This window comes from Dioszegia hungarica (assembly GCF_025882075.1).
Source record: "Dioszegia hungarica strain PDD-24b-2 chromosome Unknown MKK02contig_32, whole genome shotgun sequence".
In the NCBI taxonomy this organism is placed as follows: Eukaryota; Fungi; Basidiomycota; class Tremellomycetes; order Tremellales; family Bulleribasidiaceae; genus Dioszegia; species Dioszegia hungarica.
The window spans coordinates 179,370-195,891 of NW_026515781.1; the positions used below are offsets into that span (position 1 = coordinate 179,370).

Here is a 16,522-nt window from a genome sequence, read left to right on the forward strand (position 1 = left end):
ACTTGAACTTTGAACTTCAGCTTCACACTTCCTTCTTCCTAGCTATCAGAGGGGGCCCGCAGGCAACACAGACAGAGAAAACGACAAGGAAGAGCCAGCAGCGAATATGGCGACTACTCCGGAGCCAGAACCTTCCACGTCAAGGTCTCACGCCGGGTAGGTACTCCAACTTGGACTTCTTGGATGAGCTGATGATAGGAAGCGACAGCCTCGTCGAGCCTAATCCCAGCATCGTGCAAGAAAGTGAGCTATCGACCTCTCTGCTGATTTAGATATTGTAGCTGACAATTTAGACCCCGACAGGTAAGCCCCTGCCCACCTGACATCCACCTCCTCTAGCCACTTCGTCAACCTTCCTTCCCCCGTCCGTGCGCTCATTTCACAGCTGCTTCCGTATCCTTCTCGCTACCGACAACCACATCGGGTACGCTGAAAAGGACCCCATCCGCGGGCAAGACAGCATCAACACCTTTCGGGAAATTCTCGAGATTGCCCGGGATGCGGAGGTGGACTTTATTCTCCTGGCGGGGGACCTCTTTCACGAGAATAGACCGAGTAGGGGGTGTCTGTATTCTGTCATGGCGCTTCTGAGAGAGTATACTATGGGTGACAAGCCTATCTCGGTGAGTCATCATGGAAGGGGGTTCGTATGAGGAGGGTAGGAGGGAATGAAGGGAGAGAGAGACGGAGCTGACGATCAGTTTGAGCTTATGAGTGATCCGATGGAGGGCTCTGCGCCTGGCTTCACGTGAGTTGCGAACTCCACTTTCTTCTTCAGAAACGGGCTGTTCAGCTTATCCTCCAGCTTCCCTGCCATCAACTATGAAGACCTCAACCTCAACGTTGGTATCCCCGTCTTCTCCATCCACGGCAACCACGACGATCCCCAGGGGACCGGTCCTGTAAGCTTTGCTCTTCTCTCTCGTCTTGTGGAGGCCCAATCTGATCTGACAGGAAGGCGCCCTGTGCGCACTCGACATGCTCTCCGTCTCTGGCCTCCTCAACTACTTTGGCAAGATCGATCTCTCCGCCGAAGAGAACCCCGACCCCGCATCCGACCAAGGGATCCGCATCAAGCCCCTCCTGCTCCGGAAGGGCGACACCCATCTGGCGATGTATGGTGTCGGAAACGTGAGGGACTCGCGGATGCACTACGAGCTCCGGAGTAATCGGGTCAAGATGTTTATGCCGGATGGGGGAGGGGAGGTGAAGGAGGAGGATTGGTTTAATATGTTGTTGGTGCACCAGAATCGGTATGTCAGCTTCTCGGATCTCGGCTGGTGCAGCTGCGCTGGGAGAAGAGCTGACGGTCTAGGGTGAAGCACGGTCCACAGCAGTCCGTCCCCGAAGGGATGTTTGACGACTCGATCAAGCTCGTCGTTTGGGGCCATGAGCACGATTGTCGGATCTCGCCCGAATCTGTCGAGGGCAAGAACTACTACATCACCCAGCCGGGATCGTCAGTCGCTACGTCTTTGGCGAGGGGCGAGTCTATTCCAAAGTGAGTCGCTGCATCAGATGCCTGGATCCCTCCGGCTGTACGAGGGGATATGATCTGACACATCAGGCACGTCGGGATCCTCTCTATCCAAGGATCACAATTTCAGATCGCCGAGATTCTACTCAAGACGGTCCGGCCATTCGTATTCGAGGAGGTCGTGCTCGCTGAGGCGGCGGAGAATGAGGAAAACAAATTGAATTTGGAGGATAAGGATAGTATCACTGCGTATCTCAGAAAGACGGTATGTTTCAGCTATGGCGCTTATCGTACATGTCACCGGGAGGAAAGCTGACATGGTAGGTCGAGGAGCTGGTAGAGAAGGCAAAGAAGGAATGGAGGAAGGGACACGAGGGGAGTATAAAGGATATGATGTTGCCGTTGATAAGGCTCAAGGTGAGTTACCCCGAACCAGATGAGCGGTTCAGTATGAGGGCAGAGCTGACGATGTAGGTCGAAACGACAAATGCGAAGGAGATGACCAACCCGGTCCGGTTCGGCCAGGACTTTAGCGGACGAGTCGCCAATCCCCGCGATATCCTGCAGTATCACCGAAAGAAGAAAATTGCTGAGCGAAGTGAGCTGACTCTTTCTCTCCCCTTTTCCGGGTATTGGGTATGGAATAGATCGAGCTGATTCCTAGAATCCAAAAACAACCCCGACGCCCCCGATGGCGAAATGGATGGATTCGACGATGATGACGACGATGGCGCCCTCGGCGGAGCCGACGATCCGAGTGCGCTGACGACGTCGGATCGGCTCAGTAAGCTGAGGATGGCGAATCTCGTGAGGCAGTATTTGCAAGCGCAGAATCTGGAGGTGCTGGTGGAAGGGGGGTTGGAGGATGCTGTGATGCGGTTTGTGGATAAGGATGATAAGGATGCGATTAAGGAGTGAGTCCAAATACAATACTTCGCTGCGACTGTGGGAGAGGAAAGAAAGGTGCGGTGGGGAGGTGCAAGGGTGGTAAGCTGGGAAGATGAGTTGGGCAAGGAAAGGAAAGAGGGGAACCAGGCCCTCTCGAAGAAGATTATGGCTGACTCTCAGCTTCGTGCATGATACCCTGAAGACCGTCGGGAAGAATATGAAGGGGCAGCAGAATGTCGACGAGGACGATGTGGAGGAACACGTCAGCTTAGTCCTTCTCACATCGTGATGAAGTCAAAGCTGACATCATAGATGACACGGGCGAAGGAACAGTAAGCTGCCAGGAACTAGACCACGTCCAGTACGTTCTGTTAGCTGACCTCATAGTGCTGCCTCTCAGTGGGCTGAACATAGGCCAGTAGAGAGAGAGGTGAACAAGGTAAGCTAAACGCCTCTCTATTGACTGCCGGACGATATCAGAGCTGACGACAACAGAAAGGAAAGGGGAAAAAGAAGGCGGATTCGGATGAAGACAGTATGGGTATGTTCACCTCATCTTCAGCTGGAAGGAAGACGAGTTGCGAAAGCTGATATTCTAGCGGCGGATGACAGTATGCGCGGAGGAGACTCGGACGGATCGTTTGCGTCGGAGGCTGCGCCGGTCAAGGGGAAAGGCAAAGCGGTGGCGGGAGGGAAGGGAAAAGCGCCAGCGACAGCCAAGGGGAAGGCGAAGCAGCCTCTGGTGAGCTTACTAGTACTCCTCCCACCATGCAGGGGAAGAGAATAGAACTGATGCACCAGTTCGACGATGATGATACCGAGGAAGAAGAAGAAGAAGAAGAAGTCGTACCCCAGAAAAAGTCGCGCGCTGCTCCGGCAAAGAAGGCGCCCGCGAAAGCTCCGGCGAAGGCGCCTGCGAAGAAGGCTGTACCGGCGAAACAGTCTCAGTTGACGTGAGTCTTTCTTGAGCTCGGGAGTCAGGGCGAGGCTGGGTGGGGAATGGGGATGAGAGGCGAAGTGGAGTAAGGGGCTAGGGGAGGCTGCAGAGCGAGAGCTGATTTGTACAGGTTCTCGCAGGATCCAGCGGCGAAGAAGGCGCCAGCTGCTAGGGCGCCAGCGAAGGGAGGAAAGAGCTCCAAGCCTGTACGTCCAGTCCTGGAAGCATCCGATGTGGAAGGTGGAGCTGACTTGTCAGATTGAGCTCTCGAGCGATGACGACTAATCCGGTCCGCCACATTTGCCACCCAGCTTCCGACCCGGCCGGCCGGGATACCACACATGCGCGTCTATCTTTGATTGAGCTTTCGTCCTGGGTATTGTTGTACATATCTAAATCATCATGCATGTGCTAAGCAAGGCTACGAGATCATTTCCAGAGGCGCATGTCAGGTCAATCTTATCACAACCATGCGACTGATTATACGGAGCTTGTCCGATCGTGGCTAGGACTGAGGATAGCGTGGAACGCGCTATCATCCGTAGTACAGTGGATCGTCTTCGAGATCTGAAGCACGCCATATCGCGCCACTGCAATCTCCTTTGAGGAGTTCTGGAGGACAGACCACGCTGGCGCCGATAAGAGTACGAGCTGGACAAGCTCCCCCGCCCCTTACACCCATTCGCCACCCTCTCCGTTTTTTGCCACTTGTCAGTCACATACTCACCTTGCAGACATCCCTCTCCCAACAACGAAAAACATACACCTCAGCTATTGCAGAGCGTAATCAGGCATGACTTCCAACACTACGATGCCGTAGGTTCTGGCTGCGGCATTTATCATGCGCTGCACCGCTGACCGGATAGGGGTACTGTGCAGATCGACAATGGCATCATCAGACTGAACACGCCGAGGAACCTCGACTGGGACTACACACACGAGGCGAAGTGGTACAACATCTTCCCGACCAAGCTCCACCAGCCAGCGTGGAGGTACATGAGCAGTGGTACCGGAAGACGGGTCAATCCATCTCCTGTCGCGACCGAATCCTGGGGTGGCAATACAGACCCCGCATATCCAACGGCCGTGTCAGGTGTCGGTACGAGATTCACGGATGGCGAGTCGAGATTGTTGTTTGAGGCGGGATTCAAGGGTGAAACAGATGGAGGAGGTGAGCGGCATTTGGTGTACGGAACGACATTTGTACCGGGCGACAAGCTCAAGTGGGTGCATCCGCGCCCGTACGAGGAGCCCGAGGTACTCACTTCCGCCGTCAAGCGGGCGCTCGAGACATTTCAGGCGTCCAGTCGTCTTTGCGACACAGTGAGATCCTGCCGCGTCTTCTCTTCTGCTCAACGCTGACGTCAGATAGGTGTTCAAGAACGATGCTGACCATCTCGAGCGAGTCGGTCAATACCTCGAGGGACGACTGGGGCAGGCGCTGACTGAAGCGTGCAAGGGACAAGATATTCAAGTTGTCCGCGTCGTACCTGACGACTACTCTCGACTTGGCCTGGTAAAGGGACACAGGATTTGCACGATCAGAGAGCATGGACACCACTGCGGTCATGTCTGGGTTGGGGACGAAGCAAGCAAGCGCACGGCCCCCAGCTACTTCCGTCAGCTCCATGTACCGGGAGATCCGGCGGACACGCTTTCAGACGACCCGAACGTACCCCCTAACCCCCTACCCCCTAACCCCCTAACCCCCTAAAACCCCCTAACCCCCCTAACCCCCTAAACCCCTACCCCCTACCCCCCTAACCCCTAAGGCCCCTACACCCCTAACCCCCCTAACCCCTACCCCTAACCCCTTAACCCCCCTAACCCCTTAGACCCCTAAACGACAGAGCATGACGTCAAGGTGTACTCTATCCTCGGCGACAAGGTCTACAAGTCGGTCGGGCAGATGAGGGCGGGCAGGTTGACGGAGGCGCCGCCCGCAGACGCCAATCCATGGGACAAGACCATGTGGCAGATGCAGCGGTACCTATTCACGGTGGACGCAGAGACGGCGAAGGCGGCAGCTGGAGGGATGGGGAGATTCTCACCGTTGGTGTTCTCGGCGGGCGGTTTGGTCGAGAAGGGGACGATGGGAAGGATGATGGAATGGAAGGAGGCGGTATCGGACGGAGCTTGGGAGTACATGCTGCGGAGGATGGCGCTGGGGCTGTTGAGGAGCAGGGCGAAGATGTGGCAGGTTGGAGGGTAGACGGAGTGATGAGTAGCTAACTTGATAGAAACACTTGTATCTCATAGCAATAAGTATGCAGCTCAATCACCCTACATAGCAATACATATGCAGCTCAATCACCCCCGCCTGCAGATGCTAATCCATGGGACAAGACCATGTGGCAGATGCAGCGGTACCTGTTCACGGTGGACGCAGAGACGGCGAAGGCGGCAGCTGGAGGGATGGGGAGGTTCTCACCGTTGGTGTTCTCGGCGGGCGGGCTGGTGGAGAAGGGGACGATGAAGAGGATGATGGGATGGAAGGAGGCGGTATCGGACGGAGGGTGGGAGTACATGCTGCGGAGGATGGCGCTGGGGCTGTTGAGGAGCAGGGCGAAGATGTGGGAGGTTGGAGGATAGTCGGGGTGATGAGTAGCTAACTTGATAGAAACACTTGTATCTACATAGCAATACATATGCAGCTCAATCACCCCTGTACCATCACCTATACTTGATTGTGGCTGCCCAGGTAGTAGGCGGCAGGGAGGGAGACAGCACTCTCCGATGCGCTTGAAAAAGCCCGAGTACTCGGGGACAAGGTGCGGGCGGTTGAGGAGGCGAAGCGGAAGGCAGAGGAAGCGCGTGACCTGCCAGTGATGAGAGCGCGTCAACACAAGCAGGAGACTGCGCGTATCAGGATGGGCTAGTAGTGCATTGGGATGGTGCGGGTCAGGCCCTGACCCAGCTCGACTAGCTTTCCCCCAATTGCCAGCCCACCGCGCGATTGCCAACCCTGTCCGCCCAACCTGCGCCGATGAGAGGCGCCCAGACCACACTCCTGCCCATACTCGGAGGAACATCCTCATGATGGAAAGGTACGAGTATGGTCTAGGTTTCGAAAGCTGTAGCGGAGCAGAGGGACTGAAGTAGGGTGAGGTTGGACTCGGTATTGGAGGTGTAATCTTGTCCAGCCTGGCCGTCAGCTTGGCCCTCTTGGGAACATGAGAAGAGGGTAGGATAGTAAGGGGTGTAGACCCATGGAGGTGGAGCCAGGAAGGAGGGAGGGGAAGAACGATACGACGGGAACGTACGGTTCGGAGTCGATCGCGAGCCGGTATGCCGCTGCAAACATGACGTCTGACCCTTGATCGTCCAGTTCTTGCATTGCGGCTGGATTAGAGAGGTCACAGCCTGAGGCATCAGCTATGATCACTGCTCCACGCCAGTCCGTGACTCACAGATCACGAAGCCAGACGTGCCCCAAGGTGTTTGGAGACAGTCCCGTTCGAGGTTTTCCTGATCTATCAGAATCTTCTCCCACCACCATGTCAGGACATAACTACTCACCTCTTGGAAATGCCAAAGGGCAACGCGCCAACTCCTACACGTCGTCCTCAAAGTAGAGGACCTCATCCACCAGCCTGAAGTGGAACTCGTCTGCGAGGACTTCGCTTGTCCAACCAAGGTAGTCGATCCATGCTGGCCGAGCAGAACAGGCACCTGGAGCGCTTGTATGCGGAAGGCGTTTATGCCTCAGATGGGCGGCAGGGGTAGCGTAAGAGCCATGTACGACGGTCCCCGTGATAGCGACCGAGTAGAGACGGGCAAGAGCCGCGGAAGGAGAGTCGAGCCAATGCGATGTGATGCTGAGATGCTGGGATGATCAGTATGAGGCACATCAGAAGGTCGGTATCAGCAGCGCACTTAGCCCCCCTCGTAATGGTAATACTATACCCACAGCAAGTACACCGGTAAGGAGACTACACGGGCGTGATGGAGCTGGACCGGTCCGCTGATCGCTGATGAACCCTTCTGCGCCCTCCAGGTTCAGACGAGGAGTTTAGTGAAAGCTGGTCTACGCTGACCTTGACATTCGATTACGTCGCTAGCCGGGAAGAGATGGGACTTGTTGGTCTATAGCTGGTATCAAAGACGAGAGGCAAGTCAAAGATAGCGGGTGAGATGATTCTTGTGGCCTTGCGGATCTCGGGTATCTCGCCCCTTCGCTTATCTCCATCCATCTATCTATCCATCTTTCGGTATGCAGCATGAGCGCTATGCCCCCCATATCAGACCGCGCGGAGTCTGCTACGAGCTCTGGAGACGCCGGTCCTGCTCCGAAGCCAGCTCGAAGTCGACGAGGCTGCTTTGAATGCAGGCGAAGAAAGATCAAGTGCGATGAGCGGCAGCCGCTGTGTGTTTTGTGCGAGAAGGGCGATAGGGTGGTAGGTTCCCCGCCACTCTGTGTATGTCGAGCTGATAGGAGTTGAGCTGATATACAGTGTGAGTGGCCAAAGCCTGGCGAGGGGCACAGGAACAAGCCCAGACGAGTCCCAGAAGGTCGGGCGGTCAGCCAGCGAAGCGATACATCTTTGGACGTGCCAGACTTTGACGCCTTGTTCGACAATGGTCCTGATGCCTCGTACGCGCTCACCCATCCTCCCTCATCAAGTGGCAAGGGGAAGGAGTCGGACAGGAGCGGCCAATCCCAACCATCTACCTCGTTCAGCGTCCTACAGCAGATCCTCCCATCCCACCTGCACGTCCAAGTTCCCTCGGTCGACCCGCAGGCGCTCCACGACCCCTTTCAGCATCCGCCGCAGAGTCACTACCCCTTCGTCGCCCATGCTGGAGAGGCTAGCGGGAGTGGCAGCGGTCGCGCTGCGTCCCTCGAAGCTCGTACGGCCGGTCCGGCGACATCAAGCCAGTCAAGAATGGACGATTTCTCAGACTTACTGCTGGCTCCTGAGCGCCAGGCTGAACAGATGGCCGACCCGTAAGTCTCTCACGCATCTGCTCAGGTATGCCCATGCTGACTGGATAGCGCTTTCCTGGCCCCTTATCTCCCTCGAGTGTGCGTCGTCTACTTTTGCTTTGATGGACTGAGCTGATTTTACAGGAGCGACCGCCTCGTCATGCGACACTACCTCCTCCACAGCTCTCGCATCATCATGGCGTATGACTCTCGTCGTCATCCTTGGAATCCCTGGATCCTCTTCCATGCTCCAGCGGCATTCAAGTCCCTTCCAGAGTGAGTTCTTCTGCTTGCTCGTTAGATATCCCATTGCTGACTTGCTCAGAGTCAGCCCCGCCGAAGACGCACTCCGAACATCTCTACTCGCCATCGGAGCAGTACATCTACGTTACAGTGGGGCGACCAAAGACGCTCTGGGAGCTTGGAAGGTCACCTATCAGGCGAGATCGCAAGTCTGGTCCTTTGTGAAGCGGACCAAGGTGTGGGAGGGCGGTCCGAGGGACATGGCAGAAGAGGAGGAGCTGGATGTAGTGTTGGCAGCTCTGCTGGGATGTACCATTGCTAGCGTGAGTTCGGCGACTCTCTCGACTCAGTATCTAATTGAACGCCCGAGCTCATATAGCAGAGCCTGGCTGCCGATGACCTCTGGCACGAGCACCTCATGTCCGTCATCTCCTTTCTCGACCGACTCGGCGGACCCGCCTCTCTACTTCAAAACGAGCGCCGAGACCGCATGTCCCTCCGCCGCTTCTGCCTCGAACAGCTCGCAACTCGCGAGATCTTTGGCTGTATGTCAACGGATCAGGCGCCGCGCATCCTGACGGAGGGGTTCGAGCGGTGGTATTTGGAGATGGAGAGGTGGTCTAACAAGGGAGAAGAGTGGGAGAGTGTGGACAAGATGTTCGGGATATCAAGGCATACTGTGACTGTGATTGCTCGGGTATGTATTCTTCTTTCTGCTGAGGAGGTCTTGGCTGATCAGGCAGGTGTGCCGACTACTGGCGACGGTCCGGGAGAACTGCTATCACGTCGCGGAAGAACCCTCTATCGGACATACCATCCCAGACTCCTCGTCCATCCAGCTACGCCTACCACCCAAAGCCGTCGCTCGCTTGAGTCACGCACCCCTGCGACAGCCACCCTTACTCGCTCGTCACTCCCCTTCGGACCTACCATCGTCATTCCACCACTCCCCAAGCCGTTCCCTCTTCGCATCGATGACGCCCGCAGCTGCTGCCGCCAAAGAGGCCAACGGGCTCCTGCGCGAGTTCGAGACTTGGGAGGCAACGTCTAGCTTCATCCTCTCGCATCCCCGAACCGCGGCGGGCGATCATGCTTATCGGCATACCCTCCGCTTGAGGATGTATCGAGAGGTGTTCAGACTGCCGATGGGGGAAGAAAGGGTTCGGGAGGCGGTCAAGGCTATTATGGAAATTGCAAAGGAGGTATTGGCTTGGTACGGGCGGATTGTTTGGTGAGTTGGCGTCTTGCTCTCATCAGAACGGACGGGGTCTTGAGCTGACTCCACAGGATGACATGGCCGATCCTTGCTGCTGGTTTCAGCATGTTCCCTGGTGATCCATCCCGCAACGCCGCTCTGGAGCTGCTCTGCGAGTTTGAGTGAGTACTCTTCAACCCCCGGCCTGACTTGCCTGCATGAGCTCGAGCTGATTAGTAGACCCCACGCCTGCTTTGACAATGCCGCCGCCTGCAGAGCGCTACTCGAGTTTTGGCGATACAACGATGCGTCAGAGGACGACCTGCTCCCGACAGAGGTGTTCCGGAGACTAGAGTCAAGACCGTTCTTGGACTAAGCTTGGTACTGTAGCCACGTGCATCTTGTCGGACTGTACCCCTCTATCAAGCGCTCGTCAGTCGGAACAAGCGGGTTGTATAATCTAGCGACACCACCTGCATGTAGTTGACGGCAGTAGCGAGGCGGAGATCGATAAGTTGGGTCCTACTCAGCGGGCTTGCTCTGCGAAAGAGGTACCAAGGAAGCGTGATGGGCGGATGCTAGGCCCCCCAGCGTAGACTGTCAGAACACTGCCAAAGCTGCTGTACATGCCAGACGGCGGGAGGGGATGAGAAGGACAAAGTACCGAACATGTTGGATGTGGTGCATCCTCTAAAGTCTAGCTAGTTCGTAAGGATGCGGTAGATGTACAGGTGGTGGGGGATGCTACACGCTCATAAACCAAGATTGTCCTTAAGATAACGAGTCCGGCCGGCCCGTGTTGGTCATAGTATACAGATGTCATATGCGCACAGCGCTTAGTACTGCCAAGTCAGCTGGAGTCCACATCGGCCAAATTAAGGAGACGTACAGTGAAGGTGGTAAGGTAGGGGTCGAGGACCAGGGGCCAGATCAGGTGTGATCCAAAGCAGATGGAGAGGGGGATGATGGCTGTCAAGTCACCGACTCGGTACTCGGCAGGCATGAGGCTCGACGTGGACGCGATCATTCCACCCTGTAGCCGTTAGCTCCGTCCAAAAGCGCATGAGGGGGAGACTCACGAGTACTGTGACCGAGACCAGCATCTGCGGCCAGAACCCCTTGAAGATCTTGGGAAGCTGCTTGAAGAAGTTGGACTTTTCGACGGATTTAGACGTGGTGGACCAGCTGTCCAGTCAGCTCGATCCTTCAAGAGTGATAGGACGGAGAAGGTCACCTCATATCGATACCAAGCGGATGTGCAATGAGCGCAGTCGCGATAGGCATGGATAAACCCGAGAAGAAGACGGTGAAGAACGCAGCTGCAGAGTCAGCTCAGAAGACTCATCGGGGAAGAACTACTCACGCCAGAGGAACATCTGCCTAAGAGCCAACGACCCAGCATTCGGCATCTTGAGTCGATACCGCAGGATACAGAGGGCGACGTTACTGAGACCCTGGAAGAGCAAGACACAGATAAAGAAGGTGCTCCAGGCATCGACATCTAGCTTGTCAGCTCATTCCCTGTCGATCTGGTAGAGAGCACTCACAGAAGGTATCCACTCGGACAAAGACACCGATGAGAACAAAGGAGATGATCGTACCGACCCAAGCACTCGAGAAGGCGTAGTAGGACGACATGTAGGCGAGGATGGAGAATTTGGAGTGAGGGTTGAGGTTGCAGCGGATAAAGGTCTTGAAGAGAGGGGTGAATACGCCGTGCTTGTACCACTTTGTGATCGGGTGGAAGGTGATCTCACTGGAGCGTCAGCTGAGACCTAGCGGGAAGAAGAGCGCAGCCAGAGAGGGAAAGAGAAGACAGCAGCGAGAAGAGTGGTGGTAGCGAGAAGACACTCACGATACACCCCACCCGTACTTTTGCCATCTCGACAGCTCGTCCGGCGCAGTGAGCGAGACACCCTCCTGGAACTCGTTGTTGTTGTATGTTGCCCATCGTACTGTCCAACCCTGCTGATCAGCTATGTTCATAGCCAAGAATGTGGTGTGACCCACTTTACTCTGAACATTCAAGGCGATCTGGAAGTCCTCCGAGACATGCGATTCCGACCAGACCCGCTTGCACCCATCGTACTCGTCCACAAAGGCACATTCCTGCAGAGCCGACCAGCGGAGGAAACTGCGCGTCAGCTCAGACCCCTGCTCAAGGTGTAAGAGACTCACGCATTGTGCCCGACGAATGGTGCGACATCTCCACCCGCTACAGCCATCGAGATACCAATCTGGATCATATCGGTAAAGAACGCCATGCCGTTCTCAAAGAAGTGGTGAGCGACCTGCATGACACCGGACGAGTGCTGGATGATGGCGACTTGAGGGCATTCGAGCATTTCCAGAGCGGCGTCCATGAAGCAGTCGGCGGGTACACGGGTATCAGAGTCGATAATGAGGATGATCTCGCCACTGATGATCAGCTCGAGCCGAAGTTCCAAGCAGAGACACGTACATTCTGATATTCCCCTCTACCCAGACTGGCCACTGCGTCTTCTCCAGCACAATCTCCCTACACTCGACATATAGATCCCGCTCATTCTGCTCTGACCACCCCTCCTCGCCCCTGATCCCATATCGCTGAGGCCGAAGATGCGCCATCCACCGCTCGATCGAGAGACTGATCTTGTTGGTGTGATTGAGGTTGCCGGCCTTCTTGAACTTGCCCCTCCGCTCGAATCCGTTCTGACCGTGAGGTGGACGCGCGCAGTAGCCGATGTTGTTGGCGGTGTAGTACTTGATCCGCTCGGCCCGCTGCTCGTCCGAGATGAGCTGCATACCGTCATCACAGACGACGACGTTGACGACGCCGCCTTGACGCTCGAACGTGGTGATGGCGCGTTTGAGGGATTCGACAGTGGGCTTGATGACATCGTCCAGGTCCTCCTGAACGTCAGCTCGACCAGTCGAGGTGCTTACCTTGTAGACAGGAAGCTGAACAGTAATGCTCATGAGCTCCTTGGCCTTGGTGCGGTCTGGACGGATGGCCGAGTAGTAGTAAGAGTTCTTGTCGAAATGGCTGATGGGTCCGAAGATGTAAACCTGGAGTCAGCTCCAGCCGAGTGCAATACTTACCATAGCAGTGATGAGCACGACACAAGGGAAAGCGGCGAGGAGGCATGCCGCTGGCAGTGTAAAGACGAGGAACCAACGTGTCCAGTCGCCATCGTACAGGTATCGGGTCAAGAGAGAGCCTGAGATCAGTACTGCCTCAAGCAAGGACTCACGAATGGCCAATCCAAGCAGCACCATCGTTGTCCCGAATGCCAGCCCCACCACTGTGGGTGTAATCAGCACCACTGGCCGGTCCTTCCTCGCCTGCATCCATATCGCCTTCTCTGGATCCTCCTCCTCCCCGGCGTGTTGGTAGTCGGTGATGGCTGCGACCGCGTTGTGGTCGGTGAAGAGGGGAGGGCGAGACTTGCCAGACTTGTCGCTAGACCAGATGAAGGAGATGAGTGCCTTCTCGAGTTTGGAGGCGGCAGGGATGAGCTCGTCGACCGCATCGGCCCACACGACGAGGACGGCGTCGTCTCGGATGAAGGCAGCGTACTGGTTCTTGCGGGCGGTACCGAGATGGGAGATTGTTTCGAGGACCTGAGGATCAGCGAGAGCTTCAAGAGTGAAGGGCGGACTTACTTGGATCCGGGTATTGGCGTCAAGGCATAGCTCGGCTAGTTCCGGTCGAGAATCCCTTTCGGTCAGCCAAGCTCGCAAGTCAGATCAACCAACTTACAGGTAGTATTTGACCATGTACTCGACCGCCTTGCAGGTGAACTTGAGAGCCACCGTAGCGTGCAGCATCCCCACACCTTCCTCAAACTCCCTCAGACCCTCGTGCTCCGCCGGGCAAGACCGCACAACCCCATCATCCGACCTGATCGAGACCCCTAGTACCACCTCATCCAGCCACTGCTCCGACTCCACCTGCTTGAACGGCATCCATCCGAGTGGCCAGCATGACCGGTAGAGCATATCCGCGACGACGTCGAGAGCCGCATTGTCGGCCTCGTCCCCTTCGAGATCGTCGTCGTCGAACTTGACGAGTACGGGGATGGTGTCGAAGACGTCTTCATCCTTTTCTTCGATGGGGGAGGGTTCGAGGAGGACTGCTTGGGCGGGGGAGGTGCGTCTGAGGCGTGAGAGTAGTCTCATTGAGATAAAAGGCGAGTACAGAAGAGATCAAGAGGTGGTCGTCAAGTTGATGGATGGGTGGAGGAGATTGCGCAGATCAGTAATAGCCGCACATCTCTAGCCCCAAGATAAGTCATCTATCTCGATAGTTATCTCCATTCCCGCAAAGTCTCAGCCGGTGTCACTGCAGCGGACAATTCCCTCTAGCCGGATGTGGACATGCAGCATGATAGCAGGTGAGCGGAGTAGTGATGGTGGCTTTGAGCGTAAAGTCCAAACACAAGCAGAGAGATGGCGAGGCACGGAGATAAAGCTCATCAGTTAGGTTTCAGGTACGGGTCAGGTACGGGTGGCGTTTTCGAGGAATGTGGCCCTTTGCGTCAGTTGCAGTCGGTGGCGTCGCAGGTTTCTTCTCTGCCTTCTACTTTTACATCCGAATTCCTCCGAGAACACCTGAGAACACGGCACTGGTCGCATGCATACCACTCGCACTCGTCACTGGTTGGCTTTGGCGGCTCATCTCTTGCTGGCTGCTGCTGGTTGTGCGACCGGTTGAGGTGTTTGTGCAGATGTCTCCGAGGTGGATCGCGAAGATCAGCCGGCAGCCCTGACTTGCGCTGGTCGCGGAGAAATTGCACTGGTGAGTATACCCCGATATTCGACCATCCGAAACATCAGGCTTCACTAGCGTCATAATTAACCTTGGCGCCAGCGGTGACCACCCATCCGCCCGTCGTACGCCCCCCCACATGGGCTCGCATGGCCGGTGGTGCCTGGACCGCCTCCGCCTCCGTCATGCCGACGACGGCATAGCGGCGGTTTGCGGCAAGTGTTGGGTGCTATGACCGATAGCAGAGATTGCAGCCAAGCTGAAAGGCTGAACACACTGATCCTCTAGAGACTCTATCAATCACCATCTCAATCACATCAGAACAGCACTCATGAGCGACGAAAAGCACTCACAATCCCCTCTGGACGAGCGCCCTCACTTCCAACACCCCTTCCCCGCCGACGCTGGCCGTCAATCCCTCGAGCAATACCCCGTCTACAACCTCGACGATGGCGCACAGAACAAGCCAGCCTCGCTGCAGGTCCGGTACTCGGCACCCTCCATCTCGTCTCGTCCGAGTACGACCGGCAACCCAGACCTCCTCCTGCATGGCGCCTCGGCTTTCGCCAGCAGCCGCAAGCAGAACATGACGCGGTCGGCATCACAGGCGTTCCGGAGGCCACGTCCAAGCACCATGTTAACTACAGAGATACCCAAACCATGGCTCAAGTATAAGGATCCGGCGCATCGTTGGGCAAAGTGGCTGTTCTGGGCGGGATGGTTGGCAGGGATAGCAATCACAGCTGGACGTGAGTTACTGAGACTACTTGCAGGATTGCCGAGCTGATCGCTAGTGTGTGTCGAGGCGTACATGTCCATCCCAAGGCTCGAGAATCTCTGCATGGTCATGGAGGATGACTTCTCCGGGAGTACGATATCAGACTACTTTTGGAATCACGATATCACTCTTGACGGAGGCATGTGAGTACTTGTGTTTCGGGCACGGCTGGGCAGGATATGGCTGACTCGCAGAAACGGCAAGTTCCAGTGGTCCACCGCATCTACCAACAACTCCTTCATCACCGACTCCACCCTCTACCTCGTTCCAACTCTCACCGCCGACCATCTCGGAGCGGACGCGATCATCAATGGCGCGACGGTCAACCTCACAGCGGACGGTACCTGCTCCTCCAAGAATGTCTCGCACTGCGCAGTCCAGTCCAACTCTACTCTCGGCACAGTCATCAACCCAGTCCAAGGCGTCACGCTCCAGAGCAAGTTCTCGATCCGATATGGCAAGGTGGAGGTTGTCGCTAGGCTGCCAACAGGGTGAGTGCTCTTCTCTCCTGCCTCAGCTGCGCTAACATTTAGTGACTGGATCTGGCCAGCTATCCGCCTCATGCCCGTCAACGACACCTACGGCGCGTGGCCCAAGTCTGGCGAGATCGACATCATCAACGCACGCGGTAACCGCCCCGGATACGGCGAGCTCGGTAGCGACTTTATGCAGTCCGCTGTCCACTGGGGTCCGCACCTGCTCTTCGACTCGTACTTCCGCACGTGGGGTATCCGGCGAGACAAGGTCAATGGCTACGCCAGCGGATTCCGCAAGTACGCGCTCGAGTGGAACGACAAGTACCTCATGACGTATATCGACAACAAGGTCCAGACGGCTCTGACGGTCAAGTTTGATCAGTCCTTCTGGGACCGAGGCAAATATCCTACCTTCTACACGGATGAGGGCGGGAACATTGCCAAGCTGGAGAATCCGTGGTTCAACAGTGTCAACAAGGCAGCTCCGTTCGATCAGCGTGAGTGACTCTTCTAGTGGATAGGACTTGGCTGACACTCAGCCTTCTATCTCGAGCTCAGTCTCGGCGTCGGCGGTACATCCACATACTTCCCCGACAACCTCGGCAACAAGCCATGGCAAGACTCCTCTCCTCTCGCTGCCTCTGGTAAGTCTCATTGACTTCTATCCTCCACCTTGGCCCAGGCTGACTTTCAGACTTCTGGACTGCCAAAGACCGGTGGCTGCCGACCTGGCCGACGGATCCCAAGGTGCGGGGGATGGCGATCAAGAGCGTCAAGATGTACAAGACGTGCTAAGGGAGGCGAAGAGGTCGAGGAGGGACGGTTTGCAGGAAAGGATGGCAGGGGCAGGT

The 16,522-nt window shown here is 56.2% G+C and overlaps 5 protein-coding genes across 5 annotated transcripts; 4 read left to right on the top strand and 1 right to left on the bottom strand.

Annotated features, from left to right (window-relative positions):
* Positions 1-106: 106 nt before the first annotated feature.
* On the top strand, positions 107-3,587 carry MKK02DRAFT_30770 (Metallo-dependent phosphatase-like protein; the record flags this gene model as incomplete). The annotated part of the gene is made up of 20 exons (XM_053088131.1): positions 107-156; positions 203-243; positions 294-303; positions 386-623; positions 702-748; positions 806-902; positions 955-1,253; positions 1,316-1,501; positions 1,568-1,742; positions 1,802-1,894; positions 1,952-2,075; positions 2,142-2,391; positions 2,546-2,627; positions 2,678-2,697; positions 2,753-2,804; positions 2,861-2,906; positions 2,965-3,107; positions 3,167-3,318; positions 3,433-3,508; positions 3,561-3,587. 20 exons carry the CDS (start codon positions 107-109, stop codon positions 3,585-3,587), a joined length of 2,208 nt encoding a protein of 735 aa, XP_052941541.1.
* A 508-nt stretch (positions 3,588-4,095) lies between these two features.
* On the top strand, positions 4,096-5,016 carry MKK02DRAFT_30771 (uncharacterized protein; the record flags this gene model as incomplete). Its single annotated transcript, XM_053088132.1, has 3 exons — positions 4,096-4,118; positions 4,169-4,625; positions 4,705-5,016. 3 exons carry the CDS (start codon positions 4,096-4,098, stop codon positions 5,014-5,016), a joined length of 792 nt encoding a protein of 263 aa, XP_052941542.1.
* A 2,515-nt stretch (positions 5,017-7,531) lies between these two features.
* On the top strand, positions 7,532-10,043 carry MKK02DRAFT_21401 (fungal-specific transcription factor domain-containing protein; the record flags this gene model as incomplete). The annotated part of the gene is made up of 10 exons (XM_053086411.1): positions 7,532-7,699; positions 7,757-7,822; positions 7,943-8,250; positions 8,299-8,328; positions 8,374-8,505; positions 8,555-8,795; positions 8,855-9,217; positions 9,366-9,703; positions 9,760-9,849; positions 9,908-10,043. The coding sequence occupies 10 exons, from the start codon at positions 7,532-7,534 to the stop codon at positions 10,041-10,043; spliced, it is 1,872 nt and encodes a 623-aa protein (XP_052941543.1).
* A 474-nt stretch (positions 10,044-10,517) lies between these two features.
* MKK02DRAFT_21052 (glycosyl transferase family group 2-domain-containing protein) lies at positions 10,518-13,615 on the bottom strand (the record flags this gene model as incomplete). Its single annotated transcript, XM_053086356.1, has 13 exons — positions 10,518-10,700; positions 10,747-10,852; positions 10,902-10,986; positions 11,031-11,168; positions 11,215-11,423; positions 11,523-11,632; positions 11,678-11,801; positions 11,846-12,085; positions 12,129-12,559; positions 12,593-12,715; positions 12,749-13,270; positions 13,313-13,367; positions 13,410-13,615. 13 exons carry the CDS (start codon positions 13,613-13,615, stop codon positions 10,518-10,520), a joined length of 2,532 nt encoding a protein of 843 aa, XP_052941544.1.
* Positions 13,616-15,051: 1,436 nt separating this feature from the next.
* MKK02DRAFT_35591 (concanavalin A-like lectin/glucanase domain-containing protein) lies at positions 15,052-16,466 on the top strand (the record flags this gene model as incomplete). The annotated part of the gene is made up of 6 exons (XM_053089213.1): positions 15,052-15,166; positions 15,212-15,338; positions 15,390-15,686; positions 15,729-16,168; positions 16,211-16,315; positions 16,366-16,466. The coding sequence occupies 6 exons, from the start codon at positions 15,052-15,054 to the stop codon at positions 16,464-16,466; spliced, it is 1,185 nt and encodes a 394-aa protein (XP_052941545.1).
* Between the last annotated feature and the right edge of the window lie 56 nt (positions 16,467-16,522).